Source organism: Phyllobates terribilis, unplaced genomic scaffold, assembly GCF_046119375.1.
Source record: "Phyllobates terribilis strain yellow unplaced genomic scaffold, ASM4611937v1 Scaffold_3__8_contigs__length_932513732, whole genome shotgun sequence".
NCBI classification, from domain to species: Eukaryota; Metazoa; Chordata; class Amphibia; order Anura; family Dendrobatidae; genus Phyllobates; species Phyllobates terribilis.
In genome coordinates, this window is record NW_027362763.1 from 618,090,031 (window position 1) to 618,111,182 (window position 21,152).

General features: G+C 41.7%; 1 protein-coding gene across 2 annotated transcripts in view; it reads right to left on the reverse strand.

The window, feature by feature from the left end:
- Positions 1-940: 940 nt before the first annotated feature.
- The window catches only part of GNPAT (glyceronephosphate O-acyltransferase), a 355,670-nt gene continuing 335,458 nt past the window's right edge, over positions 941-21,152 (reverse strand). For both annotated transcript variants that reach the window (XM_073671501.1, XM_073671499.1), the window contains 3 exons: positions 4,918-5,011; positions 2,409-2,470; positions 941-1,578 (listed from right to left, as the gene is read on the reverse strand). In XM_073671501.1, the coding sequence (XP_073527602.1) occupies positions 1,535-1,578; positions 2,409-2,470; positions 4,918-5,011 (200 nt within the window). In that variant the 3' untranslated portion in view covers positions 941-1,534. The remainder of the gene's footprint in view (positions 1,579-2,408; positions 2,471-4,917; positions 5,012-21,152) is intronic.

The following is a 21,152-nucleotide window of genomic DNA, read 5'->3' on the forward strand; positions in this document are numbered from 1 at the left end:
CAAGAAACAAGATAGAAACATGGGAAAAACAGTATTCAACTCAGAACAGTAAAGGCTTTCAATAGATATGTCACAAGAGTATATTTGTTAATATTTTACCCATGTGGACTCAAACGTAAAATGCATTTCCAAAAAATCAATATGATATTAAATTTGCAAAAACTTCACATGTGCCTCCTATGCTCCTAGCCACATCTGTACCAAAATTCAAGATGGGCTCTCAATGGGATCATACCTAAAAAAACAAAAAAAAAAAAAAACAACCCCTATATAAACTATATGTCTATTGTCGTAACCATGAAGAAAATACATGTGTATTTAAATATTTCTTCTTTTACTTTAGTATTAAACATATGATTAGTATGAGACTGTATTTAGAAAATCTCACTTAAAAATATGATCCCAAGGAAAACCCAACTTGAATCTTTGTACAAATGTAACAAAGAACTCAAGTAACATGCATGCCTTTTTGGAAAATTTTACAACATATTGTTTTTTCAAAATTTAGAATTTGACTCCTCAAAAACAAAAGACCAACAAACTTAATATTGTGGCATATCAAGTTAAAGCCTGTACCGTTCTAAACAAAATGGTGACCCTCCCATCTCTTTATCTTATCTTATTTCTAACCCGAGATATGATACAAAATGTAACATCATACAAGCCCAAAATTCTGATTTTTTCAAAATTTTAGAAGTCTATAAAAAAAAATAACTAATGAAGGTAAAAATGCAAAATCTTTTTTTGTAATTCACTAAAGTAGCACTTGAAAAAAAAAAAGAGGAAAAAAAATCAGAAGACATCGGGTAAAAAAAATATTCAGATTTGTATCACTTGATATGGAATGACCCTTTTGGGAATCAAAGTAATGTACAATACAGTAGCTTCTTCCCAGTTTTCCGAAATCATAGACACAGCACAAAAAAAAGTTAAGAAGTGCAAGTGACAAACATTTCACTTTAATAGCTTTTGGGTAACTGTAAATGGCAATATTCCAAGATCTAGAAAATAAGCAACACCAATACATTTCAGTAACTGATATAGGTGAAGACCTGAGTTTAAGATTCTGGTGTGAGATCTGGATGTATACTTGGTAAATCCAGCAGTGTCAGAATTTGCTGTTTTAAACCCATCAGGTTGCAACTGTTGTTCTGCTGGAACACAGTCTGTGTTGAATGTACCACAACATAGTAAATCACTTGACTTTAAACAATGTAAATTAATTCACTTATAATGATGTCACAATCTTTAGTGCAATTCGCTCCTTTGCACCTCATTTTGTTTGATGGGCTAGTAAAAGCTCATTAAGAAAGTCATAGGGCATCAGCAGCAGGTGTCACAAACATTTGTTCTCGATGTTTGTTTCATTGGCATATTGATTAGTCTGTAAAATTGATCCATCATTGATAAGAGTAAGTAGCTACCCTTTGCTTCCATCTCCACTTGGAACCTCCAATGCTGAGTGATCCTATGTGACTGGAGCATTATTTAAAATCGTTGCTCTAACCAAAATGGTTCAAGATACACTCATATCTTAAAGTCGTGCCACTAGGATCTTCATTCCAGATATCTGTGGTCCTAGTATGAAATCATAAGGAAATTATATATTAGGTATTCCAGTTTTATCACTGGCTGGTAGAGAACACACAATGAAACAACATTTTGTTCGATATTCATCATTTGCATTTTTTTTTTTTATTTCTTTTTAAGTCACTTTCTTTTTTGCTTATTGCAATTTCTTGCTGTTTTTGCACCAAATTCTTCAAAATAGAGCACACTGTACACACTAAACATGGCACAAACAAAAAAACAAGCGAAAAACGAGACAAAAAGCTCAAAAGCAATGATGAATCGTCCCCTCTATGTTTCCGGCAGTTAACAGTTAGCTTTAGTGTATAGAATGGGCTAAGGCCTGCAGTCATTGCATTTTCACTAGAGACATAATGACAGCGATCACATTTAATGAACTAATTGAAGCCTGGATAAGGACAGCAAGACTAAACACACAGAAGAGAGTTCTGTAAGCATCAACTCTGACACCTCTTATTAACCAAGGCAGGGCTCTGAACTTCATCACTGACTGTTCTAGGGTGGATTTACATCACTTTTTATTGCCTGCAAAAAATCCCACTGCATCTTTTTTACCAACATGCAGTCTTTCAATACTTAAAACAGCAGAAACTGCACTCCTGAGCATCCTTAGGAAGCAATTTGGTATAGTGGAGTAATAAGACTGCCACAGAGTTACATATGAGGTCACGGCTATACCTCTATATGAATCCAAATGAGTATGTAGGCTTTTCTTATATATTCTGTACACAGAGAAAGCTATATAGCGATTGACAGCATTATTATAAAAGATTACAGGAAAGTGAAAATAAATCACAATATAATTTCATGTATCTCACCAAGTTTTCCTTTCATGCCTGCCATAGCTTGCTTATCTATGGAAAAGATTTCTGTAGGACCCCTGAAAAGTAAGAGATAAAATCCAGTTAAACAGAGGAGCACTTGTATAATCTACATTAACTCTCGAAATGAGACATAGCAAGATGTTGACCATGTCATATTTAGCTAAAGCTCAAACCTTTAGGCTACCTTCCCCGATGAGCTTTTGGTGAGTTTTTGTTGCCGCAGCATTTCTGCAACTATTAAATTAGGTTACTTGGGGTTTTTCATTGTGTTATTTAGCATGCATTTTTATCGCATTTTTGATGCTGTGTTTTTGTCTTTGGTGTGCCATGCTTTAAATAAAGCTGCTTTGTCTTTTATACTTCCTAGTATTTGGCTTTGACCAAACTTTATTGATATACTGTGCTTAGGTGCGGATTACATGTGTTTTTGATGAATTTCCGCCGCGAAAATGCACGGAAAAAGCATGTGCATTTTTACCTACAAATTTCCGCATGTTGATGAGGAAAATCCGCACAGAAAACGCAGTGCACCTGCAAAAGAAATTGAGATGCTGCGAATTTGAAACACGCATTGGAGGTCAGTTTATGTGGAGTAAACAAAAAAAAGCACCATGGGCATGAGATTACAAAATATTCCATCCACCTAGCTAGAACCAGAACTGTAAGCTCATTGTGGGAACTTGGCCTCACAACTATCAAAGGGTCTGTCTGCTCTAGATCAGCACAAGTCAGGTGTCTATTAAAGTGTTATTAAAAGATATCATGCTGAATGTTCATTGTATTATGTTGTAGATAGTATTTCTATATATCTAAAATACTCATTTATATGTGTATTATGCAGAGTCTCTTTTGGTGTTCCCAAGACCAAATGAAATTGATTACATTATTGAATAAAATGTGTGCATATCTATTGTTAAAATGTATTTTATGTTTTTTGTGTGAGTGAAATTCATCCACAGAGTGACAACCTTATTTGTAAACTGTGATGTGTGTATCGTGGTTATTCTCGGGTCTCTGAAGTTGGCTGATATCGTTCAGCTATCAATATATATGGTAGCGTGTGACTTATAACTGTGCATTAAACCATATAACCTATGTGGCATGAACTTGTCCTTGATAGTTGAATATGAATTTTAATTCCAACACACACTCAGATTTTTCTAATCAATCTTTTCTCCTTTAGGTCTTTTGAAATCGGCAACTGTGGAGTGGTAAGTATTATTACAAGCTCTTGTCTGTCTGATTAAATTCCTGTCATTTGTTGTGTGCGTGTATATAAGTTGTATTTTATGTGTAGGGATATTCTGAACAAGTTATAAGTAATATATTAAAGATTTTTTTGGAGATTTCTTTTATACCCTGATGTACTTATATTGCTATTTTCAAGACATGCTGCTTGGAGAACTGTAAGACTTAATAGTTATATTGAATATATTCTTTTCTTTCACATGCAATGGGATTTTATATATTTGTATTTTAATATATAAAATCCCATTTAGTTTACAATGACCATGCAGCATCATATCATATTTATAATAAAGAAACATATTTAATGTACACAAGTTAATTTATCTCTACTAATCTTCTCATAGATTGTTGCCATCGTATAATATGAAAAAACAATAATCGTAGATTTAGTTGTTTCCTGTGATTCCCACCCCTGAAAGTAACCACACCCTCAAATAATAAGGCTGAGTATAAGTACTCTGTTAGCCATATAGTTTTAAAAACACCTGATGAAGGATTAAGGCGTTGTGTGAACGATTTGTTTAATTTTAATGTAACTGAGTGGTCTCTTTATGATTGCATATTTTTAATAAATCCAGAGTATTTTAATCTCTTGTGGCCATTCTATTTCCTGGACAACGTAAACATTGGAAATCTCCTTGCCCAGTGGGGAACTCACTATTCAATAGGAGCAACTCCAGGTAAAAACTCCTAACTTTTGCTCATGTGGAGGCTATTGTCAGGCTAGGACAAGTATGCCACCACTGCTTTTGGATGAGCTGCAAACCGTGGATTAAGAACCTCATCAGCTTAATGTTTTGAATTAGAGTTGTGCCTATACATCACAACCTGCTCAGGTGATCATAAACAAATTATATTAAAATACCCATTTTTAACTCACTCACTAAGCTCAGTTTGCGCTCTCTTTTTCTCTCTCTCTCTCCCCCACATTTTTCTACCCAGGATCAATTACATGAGAATCGGCAATAGTAGCAAAACATTGAAATAGGGCAATGTGCAAGATGTCACCTCTTTGTTCTCATGCCATGGTATAAGCGTATGCAGGTTTTGTGTGTTTGCTATTCACATTATGTAACTAAAATTAAAGGCACCTGTAATCTGTATCATTGGAGAAAAATAGAAGCCTTATAAGTAATAATATACTAATGATAAACTTACTAAAAATACGCCACTAACAACAGGCCCTAGGAAACCTATCCACTCCATTGCCCATGCCTTGTGTGCCTGAAAATGTCCAAATTAAAAATATACTTACGATTTACCAACTTTCATAATTCCAAACTCCAAAAAAGATGCTAGTGTATTTTTTTGCATATCAGAAGATAAGGCCTCATAACATTGGCTGGTTCCTATAAAAGTAAAGGAAATAATTATGTTTGTTTTGTGGACTTTCTGGTCTCCAATTAATGTTTAGGATTTCTAGAGATACTATTAATTACAGGACAGTGTCACGTTGGCGACTCACACGGGCAGTAAGCACTGCCCTACTCATTGCAGTCACAGCTCTGCTCCTCCCATTCGCAGGTCATCTCGCTGAGCAGCCTCTTGCATTCCCAGCTCTGCTGCATCCTACTGCTGCTGGTCAGTCTCCACCAGGCTATAGGGAGGCGCAGTCAGACTTTTCAGGAATTTAAACACTTGTGTACTGGAGAGTCTAGCTTTCCCAGCATATTCCTAGGCAGCAGGGAGTTTATAAGCCTAGCCTCATCATCGGAGGCACTGGTGAATAGCAGGTAGTCACTATGTTACGCCCCTCCAGGGTAAGTCCGGCCCACCCGCATTACACACAGTAGTTATAAAGGAGTGTGTACACTAAGAACATTTCTGAAAGTGGCTGGATGGAATAGTATATAGTTAACAGTGGCCATATTCAATAAGATTTTTCTTGCAACACTAAGAAGCTTACTACACTAACCACTATAAAGTAAGCTACACGTTATCACTACTTAATTTTATGGTTCACAATTAGTGATGAGCGAGCACTAAAATGCTGGGGTACTCGTTGCTCGGGTCAAGCAAATTGGAATGCTCGAGTGCTCGACCCGAGCAACGAGCCCAATGCAAGTCTATGGGAAACTCAAGCATTTTTCCGATGCCCGCCCACCCCCTCCAAGGTCTGCAAGGGGCCAAAAAACTGCCCAAATCGATAGGAACAGTCATCAAATGACATGGGAGCAGCATGGTGAACACCCCTGGAAGCATCTCTGACTCTCAGGTCACTGCTGTGAACAATGTCGTCAGAGTATTACGCCACTTTTACGGGCTCACGATAAAACATACAAAAATGAAGCCAAAATGGATTTTCCTGGAAAAAAATGTTAAGGAACATCCTTTCCAGGGTAATGACTTGTATATAAGGCAAAATAAATAACCAAAAACCAAAATGCTCCTCCACACCTTGGGCTATGTTCGCACGTAGCATTTTTGACGTACTTTTGCATTGCTTTCAACAGTGAAAAATACATTTACCAGTAAATGTCAATTTAACATTTTACTACCTTATCTTCCCATGTGGTGTGCGAGACATGATCAGACATATCCTCTTTCATTTATGAAAGAGGGACTCTGAAAGTCACAAAGCCTTTCTTTATAGGGCCATCAGTATATTTTTAAAGGGCCAGCAGTCGGCCCTCACTATTGTTACAGGGCCATCAGCCGTATGCTTTGTTGTTCCCATTATTAAAGAGTAGGTCTCCTATGCTGTTATTGTGTATTATCACTACACCTGAGCCCAAAGAAGGAGCTCAGTAGACCAGAGTTTTTTTTAAACCAAACATAAATCTTTTTTAAATATGTATAACTATATTAAAAACACACAGTGATACTAAAGGAGGCAACACAGCCCACATCAAAATTCACTCCACCACATTATTGCACTATTAGATTGTTTACAGTGGCAGTACCATTCAGCCCTCAATAATCAACCCCCTATCTCTACCTAAAGTGCTATGTGCTTAGTGCAAAAACAAATTATAATAGTTAGTTAATCCTCGTATTAGGGTACCTAAAAGGGAGGTTGGGGGTGAAGGGGATGAAGTGTCAATAAAATTTCAGTCCCTCATGTGAGCACTACATATTGATGAGCTCACCTCACAGTCTCATCCCATTCAAATGTAACCTGTATCAGACAGCGCATATTAAGCGTAGCCTCGGTACTTACATATGGAGGCAGATATGGCATGCGAGTCCCCGCGCCCATATGCGCGTTTCGCCTTCGCTTCGTTGAGGGGCCTCAGGTAGCCAAGAGTATATTTAAATAGTGCCAATCAACCAATGGAGTGTGGTGATTGATCGAGTCAGGTGTGCCTAACAAATAGTACGGCGACGTGTGCCTCGATCGGCGCATGCGCCACCGCTCGTCACTTCCCATTGGGAACTTCCGTCTCTTGGCGGCGGAACGCAAGCGTGCCACCCGGTATGCACGCCAGCGCTCACAGTGAAGAGAGGCCGAAGAACCAGGAGCGACCGCAGTACGCAAGCGCAGAGACACACATTGTAGACAAGAGGAGCTGGTGAGTCAGGAAACCTAAGAAGGATCGGGGTGTGTGTGTGTGTGTGTGTGTGTGTGTGTGTGTGTGGGGGGGGGGGGGGGAGTTTGATGGTTCCCTACCCGATTAGAGTAAGAGTAAATTAAGGGATACCAATAAAACGATGAGAATTGTTATAGTAATATTAAAGAGTGAATTCTAAACTATGATATAATCCATGGGGTATGCCATGTAAACATAAAAAGAATTCCCAAAGTGCTCATGCATATGCTCACCAATTATAAGCTAGAATGGTTATAGCACAAATAATGATACATTACACGGAATAAACAGGGTGGGCCATTTATATGGATACACCTAAATTAAATGGGAATTGTTGGTGATATCAACTTCCTGTTTGTGATACATTAGTATATGGGAGGGGGAAAACTTTTCCAGATGGGTGGTGACCATGGCGGCCATTTTGAAGTTGGCCATTTTGGATCCAACTTTATTTTTTTCAATGGGAAAGAGGGTCATGTGACACATCAAACTTATTGAGAATTTCATAAGAAAGACAATGGTGTGCTTGGTTTTAACGTAACTTTATTCTTTCATGAGTTTTTTACAAGTTTATGACCACTTATAAAATGTGTTCAATGTGCTGCCAATTGTGTTGGATTGTCAATGCAACCCTCTCCTCCCACTCTTGACACACTGATAGCAACACCGCAGAAGAAATGCTAGCACAGGCTTCCAGTATCCGTTGTTTCAGATGCTGCACATCTCGTATCTTCATAACATAGACAATTGCCTTCAGATGACCCCAAAGATAAAAGCCTAAGGGAGACCATTGCCTTATTGATCCATGTTCATTTCCTAAGTGAAATTACAGTGGGATAATAAAAGGATTTTTTTTAAACATCAGGGTCGGCAATGTAAAAAATTCAAATATATTATGCGTTTAGCGAAGTCCTCTTTTTTTTGTACCCAAAATTGGTAAATTGATCCTTAAAGTCCGGCTTCAACATCAAGTTTCCCCACGACCGATAGCTACAGAAGAGCAGCCGGTGTCGCCAGCGCATGAATAGATGAACCACATCCATCCACACTACCTAAGGCAGACCGGTAAGTACTCAGATCCGTTTTCTCATTTAGTAGTTCGGCCTGCCACTGAGAAGATATGGCCCGGTTCTCAACTAGGCCCTCCTGGGATGGGGTCACTATAAAACTAGACAAGAAATATAAACATAAATACACAATGATAAATTAAAAAACAACCTTAACCAGTAAAAAACACTGGGAACATATTACCACATGGTTTATTGGAATGAATTAGACCCTAAATTCATTCATTCAATCCCAGCGGAGTAACCGTTTTAAGCCTAAATATCCACAGACTTTCTACCTGGGAAAGAATTTTAAATAAATGAACAAATCTGAATACTGTAACAATGATATAAAGGTGAAATTAACTTATTTGAGTGGTGTACATCTAAGCTTTCTGGATATAGATCTTGAGATAACAACTGATGGATTGATTAAGACCGATATTTTCAGGAAACCAACTTCCACTAATTCAATTCTGCATGGAGTTTAAGTCCGGTAATGCATTTGGGATACCTTGTGAGCATAATGTTGTTTATGTTATTGCGTATTGTAAGGTTGCAGCCGGAGAGGAGGCATGTGTCCCCGAGATGCCAAGCTTCGGTGATGTAGGACTCGGAAAAGCAGGCTTCAGCACACTTAGTGTTGAAAGGTGTTTAATGGGTCTGGATTATGGGGCCAGGTTTTACCTGCAGCTGAAAGAGCTGGGTGGGATCAGCTGCTCACGTACCTCTAGTCTAGGTCTTGGAAGGGCTGATTTAAGACAACTACGCCTGTCTCAATCTGTCGGTGGGTTGTGCAAGGTGAGCAGACCTTGCATGTGTTGCTCAGACTCTGCTGAAGGGAAGGAAAAGCACTTTATTTAAAATGGCTGAGGCCGTTCTGCATGGAATGGTTATTTTGAGTTTTGCTCTGTTATGCCCTTTTGAGCCTGAAAGAGGCTGTTCTATGTTGTTTGCTGACTGGTTTAGGGATACTTAATAAACCACCAGTTTGTTTTGAACCAGCGGATTGCATCCCTGTGAGAACTTGCGGCTACCCCAGAGTTGATCCTTCACAAATTGACGCTAGAAGCACAGGCACGAATCCCAAGGGGCAGTGTGACTGCTACAAGAAACCGTATACAGTCGAGTTCAAAAGTTTACATACCCTGGCAGAATTTTTGCTTTCTTGGCTTTGTTTCAGAGAATATCAATGATAACAAAATTTTTTTTCTACACTCATGGTTATTGGTTGGGTGAAGCCATTTATTGTCAAACTACTGTGTTTTCTCTTTTTAAATCTTAATGACAACCAAAAACATCCAAGCCCTGATCAAAAGTTCACTTACCTCAATTCTTAATACCGTGTATTGCCCCTTCTAACATCAATGACAGCTTGAAGTCTTTTGTGGTAGTTGTGGATGAGGTTCTTTATTTTCTCAGATGGCAAAGCTGCCCATTCTTCTTGGCAAAAATCCTCCAGTTCCTGTAAATTCCTAGGCTGTCTAGCATGAACTGTGCGCTTGAGATCTCCCCAGAGTGGCTCAATGATATTGAGGTCAGGAGACTAAGATGGCCACTCCAAAACCTTCACTTTGTTCAGCTGTAGCAAATGACAGGTCGTCTTGGCCTTGTGTTTTGGATCATTGTCACGTTGGAAAGTCCAAGTACATCCCCATGTGCAGCTTTCGGGCTGATGAGGGCAAATTTGCCTCCAGTATTTGCTGTTAACGTGCTGCATTCATCTTTCCTTCAACTTTTACCAAGTTTCCTGTGCCTTGGTAGCTCACACATCCCCAAAACATCAGCGATCCACCTCTGTGCTTTACAGCAGGAATAGTGTTCCTTTCATCATAGGCCTTGTTGACCTCTCTCCAAATGTAACTTTTATGGTTGTGGCCAAAAAGTTCAATTTTGGTCTCATCAAATTACCTTGTTCCAGAGGTTTTGAGGCAGGTCTCTGTGCTGTTTGGTGTTTTGTAGGCGAGATGCTTTGTGGCATGTGCATAGTAATGGCTTTCTTCTGGCGACTCGACCACGCAGCCCATTTTTCTTCAAAAGCCTCCTTATTGTGCATCTTGAAACAGCCACACCGCTAGTTTTCAGAGGGTCCTGAATTTCAGCTGATGTTATTTGTGGGTTTTTCTTTGCATTCCGAACAATTTTCCTGGCAGTTCTGGCAGAAATTTTTGTTGGTCTACCTGACCGTGGTTTGGTTTATACAGAGCCCCTGATTTTCCATTTGTTAATCACAGTTTGAACACTGCTGACTGGCATTATCAGTTCCTTGGATATCTTTTTGTATCCCTTTCCTGTGTTATACAGTTCAACTACCTTTTTCCGTAGATCCGTTGACAATTCTTTTGCTTTCCCCAAGATCACCCCTGAAGAAACCTTGCCGCAGGCCGTAATGGATGAGTTTCCCATGTGTGCGTTTGTGGGCTATGAGGATGAGGTAGCATCCCCTGAGGCCAGTATCCCTGAGCTGGAGGTGTCCGAGGGAAACTTTGGAACTGCCCAACTCAGGGATTTAACTTTGAAAGGGGAGTTCGAAAATGTTACCGCATTAAATGGAGTGCCTCAGGAGCCGGGGGCTGACAGTCAGTTCCCTCATTTTGCTGTTAATGGGGATTTGCTGTACAGAGTAACCAAGCCAAGGGATGAAATAATAGAGTAGTTGCTAGTGCCAGGGCCCTATAGACGCAGGGTGGCAGACATGGCTCATTCCCATGTGTTGGGTGGTCACCTGGGTGCAGAGAATACTCAAGAACGGATTCTCCAGAGATTCTACTGGCCAGGTTGCTGCAGAAAAACAATGAGATATTGTTGTTTCTGCCCCACATGCCAGCTACCCTCCTCAGTGGCCCACTTCCGCAGTCCTCTAGTACCACTACCTGACATTGAGGTTCCGTTTGAACGCATAGCGATGGATCTAATGGGGCCCCTGGTAAAGTCTGCCCAAGGGCATCAGTATATCCGGGTGGTATTAGATTATGCTACACGACATCTGGAGGCAATACTACTACGAAACTCCTCCGCCAGGTGTATAGCCCGGGAGTTAGTCCATATATTTTCTAGAACGGGGTTGCCTAAGGAGATTCTAAGGGACTCCATTTATGTCGAAGGTCATGAGGGAATTCTGCAAGACATTACAGATTGAATAGCTCAGAACCTCAGTGTACCATCCCCAGACGGACTGACTGTTGGAAAGGTTTAGCAAAACCTTGAAGGCGATGTTGAGGAAAGCAGAGGAGAAGGATGGCCGAGATTGGGACTGTCTGCTCCCCTACCTGTTCTCCATCAGGGAAGCTTCCCAAGCTTCCACGGGCTTCTCCCTATTTGAACTGCTTTATGGCAGATATCCTCGAGGATTCCAGGATGTGGCAAAAGAGTCCTGGGAAGTTGAGACCACTCCCTATAAGACCGTGGTGAAGCATATTGCCCAGATGCAAGAGAGGATTACCAACGTGATGCCCATTGTGAAGGAGCTCCTCCTCAAGGCACAGCCCAGGGTGTATAATAGATCAACCAGAGGGAGACAGTTCAACCCAGGAGACTGAGTACTTGTGTTAGTGCCCATAGTGGAGAGCAAGTTCCTGGAGAGCAAGTTCCTCCACCAACCGGGGAAGAGGAAGCCCTACCAAATTTACCATGTTAACCTGCTTAAATTGTCACACAGAACCCGTAAAAGCTCGTCTGGTAGCGAAGTTTGACGTCAACGGGGAAGATGTTAAGGTGGCAGACACCTTGTCCTGCTCACAGAAACAGCAATGTCGGGAGCTGTTGCAGTGAAATAAAGACCTGTTTTCAGAGTAGCCATGACTCACTAGGGTCACAGAGCATAAAGTACTCATAGAGCCTCATGTTCGCGCCAACCTAAAACCATAAAGGATCCCAGAGGCCCGCAGAGAGGTGATCTCGAAAGAGGTGAAGCGGATGCTTAACCTGGGAGTCATTGAGGAGTCCAAGAGTGGCTGGTCCAGTCCCATAGTCTTAGTGCTGAAACCAGATGGAGAATGGCGGTTTTGGAATGACTATAGGAAGCTAAATGAGATTTCAAAGTTTGATGCCTACCCAATGCATAGGCTAGATGAGCTTATCGAAAGGCTTGGACCAGCTCGGTAAATCACCACCCGGGACCTCACCAAAGGATACTGGAAAATTCCCCTGTCCAAAGAGGCCAAGGAGAAGACGGCCTTCTCAACACCAGATGGATGTTATCAGTACGTCAGAATGAAGCGAGCTCCGGCTACGTTCCAGAGAGCCATGGACCGGATCTTAGCACCACACAAAAAGTATGCAGCGGCCTACCTAGATGACATTATCATATTCAGCCAGGACTGGGGAAGTTATCTTAACAAAGTTCAAAGCTTTACCATCAATCCAAAGAAATGTGCTATGGGAATGGAGGAAGCCCAGTATCTGGGCTACGTGGTTGGTAGAGGGGAAATATAACCACAAATAAATAAGGTCAAGGCGATCCTGAACTGGCCACAGCTCCTCTCGAAGAAGCAGGTTAGGGCATTTTTAGGCAACGTGGGCTACTATTGAAGATTTGTCCCTAACTGTGCAGTTATAGAAGCCCCGCTGACGGATCTTTTGAAAGGGGCGAAGTCGGCCATGGCTAAGTGGTTCCCGGAAGCTGAGGCGGCCTTCGAGGAACTAAAACAGGCCCTCTGTAAACAGCCAGTCTTGGTGGCGCCCAACTTCTCCAAAAGTTCGTGATCCAGACTGACACATCGGATGACGGGCTGGGAGTTGTCTTGTCCCAGGAGATTAATGGAGTAATGTACCTCAGTCGGAAGCTGTCCACGTGTGAGAACTACTCCATAGTGGAAAAAGAATGTTTAGTCATCAAGTGGGCGTTGGACACTCTGAGGTATTACCTGTTAGGTAGAAGGTTCAGGTTAGTATCAGACCATGCCCCACTGAGGTGGATGCAAGAGAAGGAGGAGAACAATGCCCGAGTAACTAGGTGGTTCCTAGCTCTACAAGATTTTAGTCTCCAGGTGGAGCATAGGCTTGGGAAACAACATGGGAAGGCTGATGCCCTATCAAGGGTCTATTGTATGTTGGCAAAAGGTGCCAAGCCCTCCGGCTTTGGGCAGGGGGGGGGTATGAAAGGTTGCAGCTGGACAGGTAATGGACAGGAGGTATGTGTCCCCGAGATGCCAAGCTTCATCGATGTAGGACTCGGAAAAGCAGGCTCTAGCACACATAGTGCTGAGAGGTGTTTAATGGGTCCAATGGGGCCAGGTTTTACGAGCAGCTGAAAGAGCTGGATGGAATCAGCTGCTCACTTACCTCCTTACCTCTAGTCCAGGTCTTGGAAGGGCCGATTTAAGACAGCTGCGCCTGTCTCAATCTGTTGGTGGGTTGTGCAAGGTGAGTTGACCTTGCATGTGTTGCTCAGACCCTGCTGAAGGGAAGGAAAAGCACTTCATTTAAACAGCTGAGGTCGTGCTGCATGGACTGGTTATTTTGAGTTTTCTTCTGTTATGCCTTTTTGAGACTGAAAGAGGCTGTTCTATGTTGTTTCCTGACTAGTTTATGGACACTTAATAAACCACCAGTTTGTTTTGAACTTGAGGACTGCATCCCTGTTTGAACCTGCGTCTACCCAAGAACTGATCCTTCACAGTATGCAGTGACTGCAAGCGCTGCCAAAAGTTTGGATGCACCCCAATACCCCTTTGAAGAGACATAGAGGAGGGCCTCAGTAAAAAAAAATGTTCCCATTATAAAGGATGGGTCTCCTATAGTGGTAATGCCCATGCAGTGACGGCAAAGGCTGCCTAAATTTGGGAAATACCCCAATACCAATTAGAAGACACATACACAGGTGGTCAAAATTGTTGGTACCCCTCATTCAATGAAAGAAAAACCCACAATGGTCACATAAATAACTTGAATATGACAAAAGTAATAATAAATTAAAAATCTATGAAAATGAACAAATGAAAGCCAGTCATTGCTTTTCAACCCTGCTTCCACAGAATTTAAAAAAAAATTAAACTCATGAATTAGGCCTGGACAGAAATGATGGCACCCTTGAAAATAATGTGACAAAAGGACATGTTAAATCAAGTTGTATCCACTAATTAGAATCACAGGTGTCTACAATCTTGTAATCAGTCAGTGGCCCTGTATATAGGGCTACAGATACTCACTGTGCTGTTTGGTGACATGGTGTGTACCACACTCAACATGGACCAGAAGAAGCAAAGGAAAGAGTTGTCTCAGGAGATTAGAAAGAAAATTATAGACAAACATGTTAAAGGTAAAGGTTATAAGACCATCTCCAAGCAGCTTGATGTTCCTGTGACTACAGTTGCACATATTATTCAGAAATTTAAGATCCATGGGACTGTAGCCAACCTCCCAAGACGTGGCCGCAGTAAGAAAACTGATGACAAATCAAAGAGACGGATAATACGAATGGTAACAAAATAGCTCAGGATAACTTCAAGCTCAGGGAACATCGGTTTCAGATTGCATCATCCGTTGTTGTTTGATCCAAAGTGGACTTCATGGGAGACGACCATGGAGAACATCATTGTTGAAAATAAATCATAAAAAAGCCAGACTGGAATTTGCCAAACTACATGTTGACAAGCCACAAAGCTTCTGAGAGTATGTCCTATGGACAGATGAGACAAAAATGGAAATTTTTGGCAAGGCACATCAGCTCTATGTTCACAGACGGAAAAACGAAGCATATCAAGAAAAGAACACTGTCCCTACTGTGAAACATGGAGGAGACTGTGTTATGTTCTGGGGCTGCTTTGCTGCATCTGGCACAAGGTGTCTTGAATCTGTGCAGGGTACAATGAAATCTCAACACTATCAAGGTATTCTAGAGAGAAATGTGCTGCCCAGTGTCAGAAAGCTTGGTCTCAGTCGCAGGTCATGGGTCTTGCAACAAGATAATGACCCAAAACACACAGCTAAAAACACCCAAGAATGGCTAAGAGGAAAATATTGGACTATTCTGAAGTGGCCTTCTATGAGCCCTGACCTAAATCCTATTTTGCATCTTTGGAAAGAGCTGAAACATACCGTCTGGTGCATTTTCATAAGAATAACAGGAGAAATTGCACCACACCATTTGTTGTGCAATTTCTCCTGAGTAAGCCAATACCCCATATGTAGGAGAAAACCACTGTTTGTGTGCACGGCAGGGCGTGGAAAAGAAGGAGAGCTATTTTAATTTTTGAATGCAAAATTTGCTTGAATAATAGCGGCGCCTTCTTGCGTTTGAAAAGCCCCTGATATGCCTAAACAGTGGAAACACCCCACCAGTGACAACATTTTGGAAACTAGACCCCTCAGGGAACTTATCTAGAAGTGTGGTCTGGTCAGCACCTTGCAAGCCCAAGTGCTTCACGGAAGTTTATAACATGGAGCAGGGGAAATAAAAAAAAAACATTTTTCCCACAAAAATATTTTTTTAGCCCCAAAGGATAGCAGAAGAAAATGGACCCCAATTTTTTTTGTGCAATTTTTCCCATGTACGCGGATACCCCATATGTGGTAAAAAATTACTGTTGAAACATAGTGCAAAGCTCAGAAGGAAGAAGCACCATATTGGTGTTCAGATTTTGCTGGACTGTTTTGAGGGTGTCATGTCACCTTGGCAGAGCCCTTGAGATGCCACAACAGCAGGACCCCCCCATAAGAGACCTCATTTTACAAACTACAGCTCTCAATGAATTAATCAAGGGGTGCAGTGAGCATACTGACACCACAGGTGGGTCACATAATTTTATACCACTGGGCAGTGAAGAAAAAAATAGCTACACTTTTATCACCAAAATTTTGCTTTAGCCCCAGATTTAACATTTTCACACTGAGAAATGGGAAAAAATTATGTCAAAATTTGTCCCAATTCCTGCTGAATGAAGAAATACCCCCATATATGGCTGTACAGTACAGCTTAGTCATACGTCGAGACTCGGGAGGGACGGAGCGCTATTTGCCATCTGGAGCACAATTTTTTTCTATAATAGTATGCGGACTCCATATACAGAGTCCCTAAGTGCTAGAATAGCAGAATCCCCCCTCAAACTAACCCATTTTCATACCGATGGAGGTTGGGGCGATGATACCCCTTGGGGAATTTATCTACAGGTGTAGTGATGATTTTGACTCCATAGGTCTTTTCCACAAACAAGCAGCAGCGGATGTTGCTGAGTGAAAATTGGAAAATGCTGTTGTAGTGATGAGTACGTTGTAGTGACTATAACGTTGTGTCCATCTCCAGCTCATGCTTCTGGAGACATGCACCTGTAAATTAGGCCGGCTCTTGCCGCTACAGAAAAGCCAAATATGTGGACGGTAACTGTGATTTAGGCACAGTGTGGGGCTCAAAAGGGAAGTGGGCATTTGTATTTGGGAGCCTTTGTGCTACTAGTAACGTGCAAGCCCCTTATATTTCCGTTAACAGATGACGGACCTGAGTGGGGACTTGTTTTTTTTGTGATCCAAAATGTTATGTAAAATGTTCCCACTTATCCTGTGTTCTACGCTGAGCATTGATATCGGGGTTTCCATTTAAAACTCTGAGTGATGTAATTCAGATGAAACCTCCGAGGGATCAATTCACTATAAAGAGGAAGCAGAATTACTCGGGACTCCGTCTGGCCGTGTCCTTTTTTTTTCCAGAGGTTCACAAAACTGTGGCCGACGGCACTTTTATGCATGCCTAATAAAAAGACAGACACTGCCGGATCACATGCCAGACGGCATCCAAAGTGTCTCCATCTGCCTCATTATAGGAAAACTTTCAACGGGGGTTCCATCTGAATCATGTATTTCAGAGATTTACATGGAAACCCCGATGTAAGTGCTCAGCGCAGGATAAATGTGAGCCAAGCCATACTGCGATCTTTGGGAGGTAGAATTAACAAATCAGCAGCAGGTGAAGAATTGGTTTTTATTTATTTTTTACACCATTCCTCGTGCTGTATAAGTGATTAGACGACTTTATTCTTCGGGTTGGTGCAATTACAGCAATAACAGATTTATATGGGGTTTTTATGTTTTGCTGCTGTCACACTGAAAAACACTTGTTTTTTTGCAAAAATTTGTTTTTGCATTGCCATATTTTGAGAGCTATAATTTTTCCATATTTTAGCTGACAGGGTCATGTAAGGGCTTGTTTTTTTGCAGGACAGGTTGACGTTTTTTATTGGTACCATTTTTGAGCACGTGACATTTTTTGATCGCTTTCTATTCCGATTTTTGGGAGGCAGAATAAACAAAAACCGACAATTCAGGAATTGTATTTTGGGGGGGTTTTAGGACGTTTCGCGTGTGGTAAAATGAATAAGGCAGTTTTATTCTTTGGGTCAGTACGTTTACAGCAATAACACATTTATATATTTTTTTATGTTTTGGCGCTTTTACACAATAAAAACTATTTTATAGAAAAAAAAAATATTTGCATCGCTTTTTACCGAGAGCTATAACTTTTATTTTTCGGCTGATGGAGCTATATGGCTGCTTATTTTTTTGGGGGAAAAGAGGACATTTTCAGAGATACCATTTTTATTTACATAAGTCTTTTTGATCGAGTTTTATTCCACATTTTGTTCAGCGGTATGATGATAAAGCATCGTTCTTTCCTTCGTTTTTTACCGTGTTCACAAAAGGGGTTAACTAGTAGGACAGCTTTAGATGTTAGGTCGTTCCGGACGCAGCAATACCAAATATGTATATTTGTTTATTTTTTCATATTTATGGGTACTATATATATATAGTAGCCGACAAGGACGCACAGTGGGAACTCTTCCACCTGAGACTTCGTCGGGGGTTCTTCTCCAGGGACCTGGCTTTTGCCCACGCTACTTAGTCCGGTTCCCTTCCCCCACAAGTCCCAAAAAAAAGAAAAATCACGGCCCAGTATGATGGGAAGCATCAGGTCCCTAACCACCCCGACTTCATGGGACTGGGCATCACAGTCTGTTCCCACTGTCACTGTGGCCAAGAGATAGTCCTTGGCTTCCCCATGGATGCACCGAACGCCCACAGTTTTGGAAGGGATTAACTGGTGAGGAAGGGTAGCTCTGATTAAAGTCACCAGACTACCAGAGTCCAACAGTCCAAGCACCTTTACCCCATTAATGGACACAGCACATGCTTGCGGCCTCTCGATGGGTCGACAATCCACACTGCAGGCTGGATAAGCATAATAGGAAACCCGTCTGCCTAGGCTGCAGTCCATTGCCTCGGGGGACATATGACACCTGGCGGCTATGTGTCCAGGGTTGTGACACCGCCAGACTATATCTTTAGCAACAGTCCTTGTGGTGGCACCTTCAGTGGGACGCCCCCCAATGGTGCCTCTAGAACCCTTCGGTGGTGAACCCGCCCCCTTTTTGGTATCCCAGTAAGGAGAAGTGACTATATCCGGTTTCCCGAGGGATTTCTCAACCACCTGGTACCTCTCTACCAGGCCGATGAAGTCATCTGCATTCTGGGGATCGCCTTGGGCAACCCAAGTCTGTACTGGCTTGGGAAGGGAGTGCACGAACCTATCAATCACCACCCACTCGACCATCTGGGTCGGAGTGGAGGACTCTGGCTGCAACCACTTCTGAATGAGATGCAGTAAGTCAAACATCTACAAGCGACAGTGTTAGAACCCTCCTGTTTGTTTTTTCCCTCTTGTGTTTTGCGGTCACGTGACCATCTGCCTTTATATTCCAGCTCCGCCCTTGTGGCTGTGCTGGACTTCAGTGTTTGACTGTTTCTCTAGCCTGGTGCTTCAGTGCCTCTCTCTGTCAAGTTAGCTTGGTCCTCTGGGACCTCTAGTACATTTTTGTCAGTTTGTCTTTTTGTGTTCTGCAACAACTTCTCTGTTTAGGAGGTGTTCCACTTTTGTCCCAGTCCTTAGTTCTTTTAGGGACCCCTCCCTTAATTCTACAGGTCTTCGTTCAGACTAGCCGAGGACTAAGGCGAGTCTGTTCACTAGGAACAGGCAGCCCGCTACATCGTAGGGATTTAGCTTAGTCTTACTGTAGGGACATCTTTCCCCTATCTTTCCTTAGTTCATGTTGCAGATCATAACAGTAAGACCAGCCCAAAAAACTAAAAGGAAAGAAATTCGGGGATCAGTATGGTTTCCGTCCAGAATTTGGCTCAACGCCTGCATGGATTGTCTCTGGAGGTGCAGAGCTTCAGCAACACGTGAGTAGCTGTTCTGGAGCGCATTTTGTCGAACCCAAGGTAGGACTGCCAAAATGTTTTTTATGGTAAAAAGCAAGATTTTTTTTCCTATAAAAATGCTTGCTTGTTATATTTTCATTTGAGACCAAGATCCTCTGGGAATGAATCACAGCACATTGGTTTTGTGTCACTTTTGCGCAATGAACCACAGGGGTGGGCCTTTTCTCTCCAGCCTAATGATCAGTGTTTAAGGTCTGTTGAAGAATTTTTTTCTGCTATGGGGCTATTATATGACAATCCTGATCGAATCTCATCTGCTGAATCAGAACTCAGGCGTTTGAATCAAGGGTCAGATGATGTTGAAAATTATTGCACACACTTCAGGAGATGGGCTTCAGAAGTTAAGTGGAATGATCCTGCGCTGAGATGTTTATTTCTTGCTGGTCTGAGTGAAAGGGTTAAGGATTTGCTAATTGCATTCCCTGCAACTGAGACTCTGCAGGATGCTGTGCAGTTAGCTGTTCGTATAGACAGGAGACTGAGGTGCAGGCTCAATGAGGTAAAGACTCCTGTAATGTCAGTTCCTAGTCCCCAGAAAATCTGCTCTGACGGCGGAGAACCGATGGAGGTTGGGGCGATGTCACTCCGCTCTCAGGAAAGAGACCGGAGGTTTACCGAGAGATTGTGTCTTTATTGTGGTAAAGCTGACCATTTGATTAAGTATTGTGAGCGTCGTTTAAGTAAAGAAAAAAAAACGTCAGCTACGCCCGTATAGCTTGTTTACGCTCTGCAGGAGTATTTCTTTCTGGGAGTACTACTCTGCAGGGAGATTTGATTGAATTTAAGGTATTTGTGGATTTTGGTTCAACACTTAATGTGATTGATAAAGGGTTTTTGGAAAACCTTAAATTGAAATCCAAACCTTTGTCATCACCTATTTCTGTGATTGCAATTGATAACACTCCTTTGAAATGTATTACTCACAAGACTGCTGCATTTCCCCTCACTATCAATGGAGTTCACCAAGAAATTTTGGACTTGGTTGTTTTAGATAATTTACCTTCTCCAGTTGTTCTAGGATTTCCTTGGTTAAAACTACACAATCCTTTATTGGACTGGTCTACTAATGTGATTAAGTCTTGGAGTCCGAAGTGCTATGATAAATGTTGTAATGGTGGCATTGCGGCTGTGGAAAAAGGGGAATTACCGGTACCTATTCAAGATTTTTGGAGTTTTTTTTTTCGGAGAAGTCGCAAGTTTTACCTCCTCATAGGGATCATGATTTCACCATTGAGTTTGTTCCGGGAGCTACTCTTCCCAAGAGTCGCTTGTTTAATCTGACTATCCCTGAAAGAAAGGCCTTGGAGGAGTACATACAGACTAGCCTGGCTGCTGGTCACATTAGACCTTCTAAGTCACCTGTGGCAGTTGGATTTTTCTTTGTTAAAAAAAAAGGATGGCGGTTTACGTCCATGTCTAGATTTTCATGAAATTAATAAGATTACCGTACGCAATTCCTACCCATTGCGTTAATTCCTGACTCGTTTAACCAGTTAGTGGGGGCCAAGTGGTTTTCCAAAATTGATCTCCGGGGGGCATACAATTTGTTACGAGTGAAGGAGGGTGATGAATGGAAAACTGCTTTTAACACTCCGGTAGGTCATTTTGAGAATATGGTGATGCCTTTTGGTCTTACCAATGCACCTGCATTTTTTCAGAACCTTATTAATGACATCCTGAGACCTTTGATTGGTAAGAATGTGGTT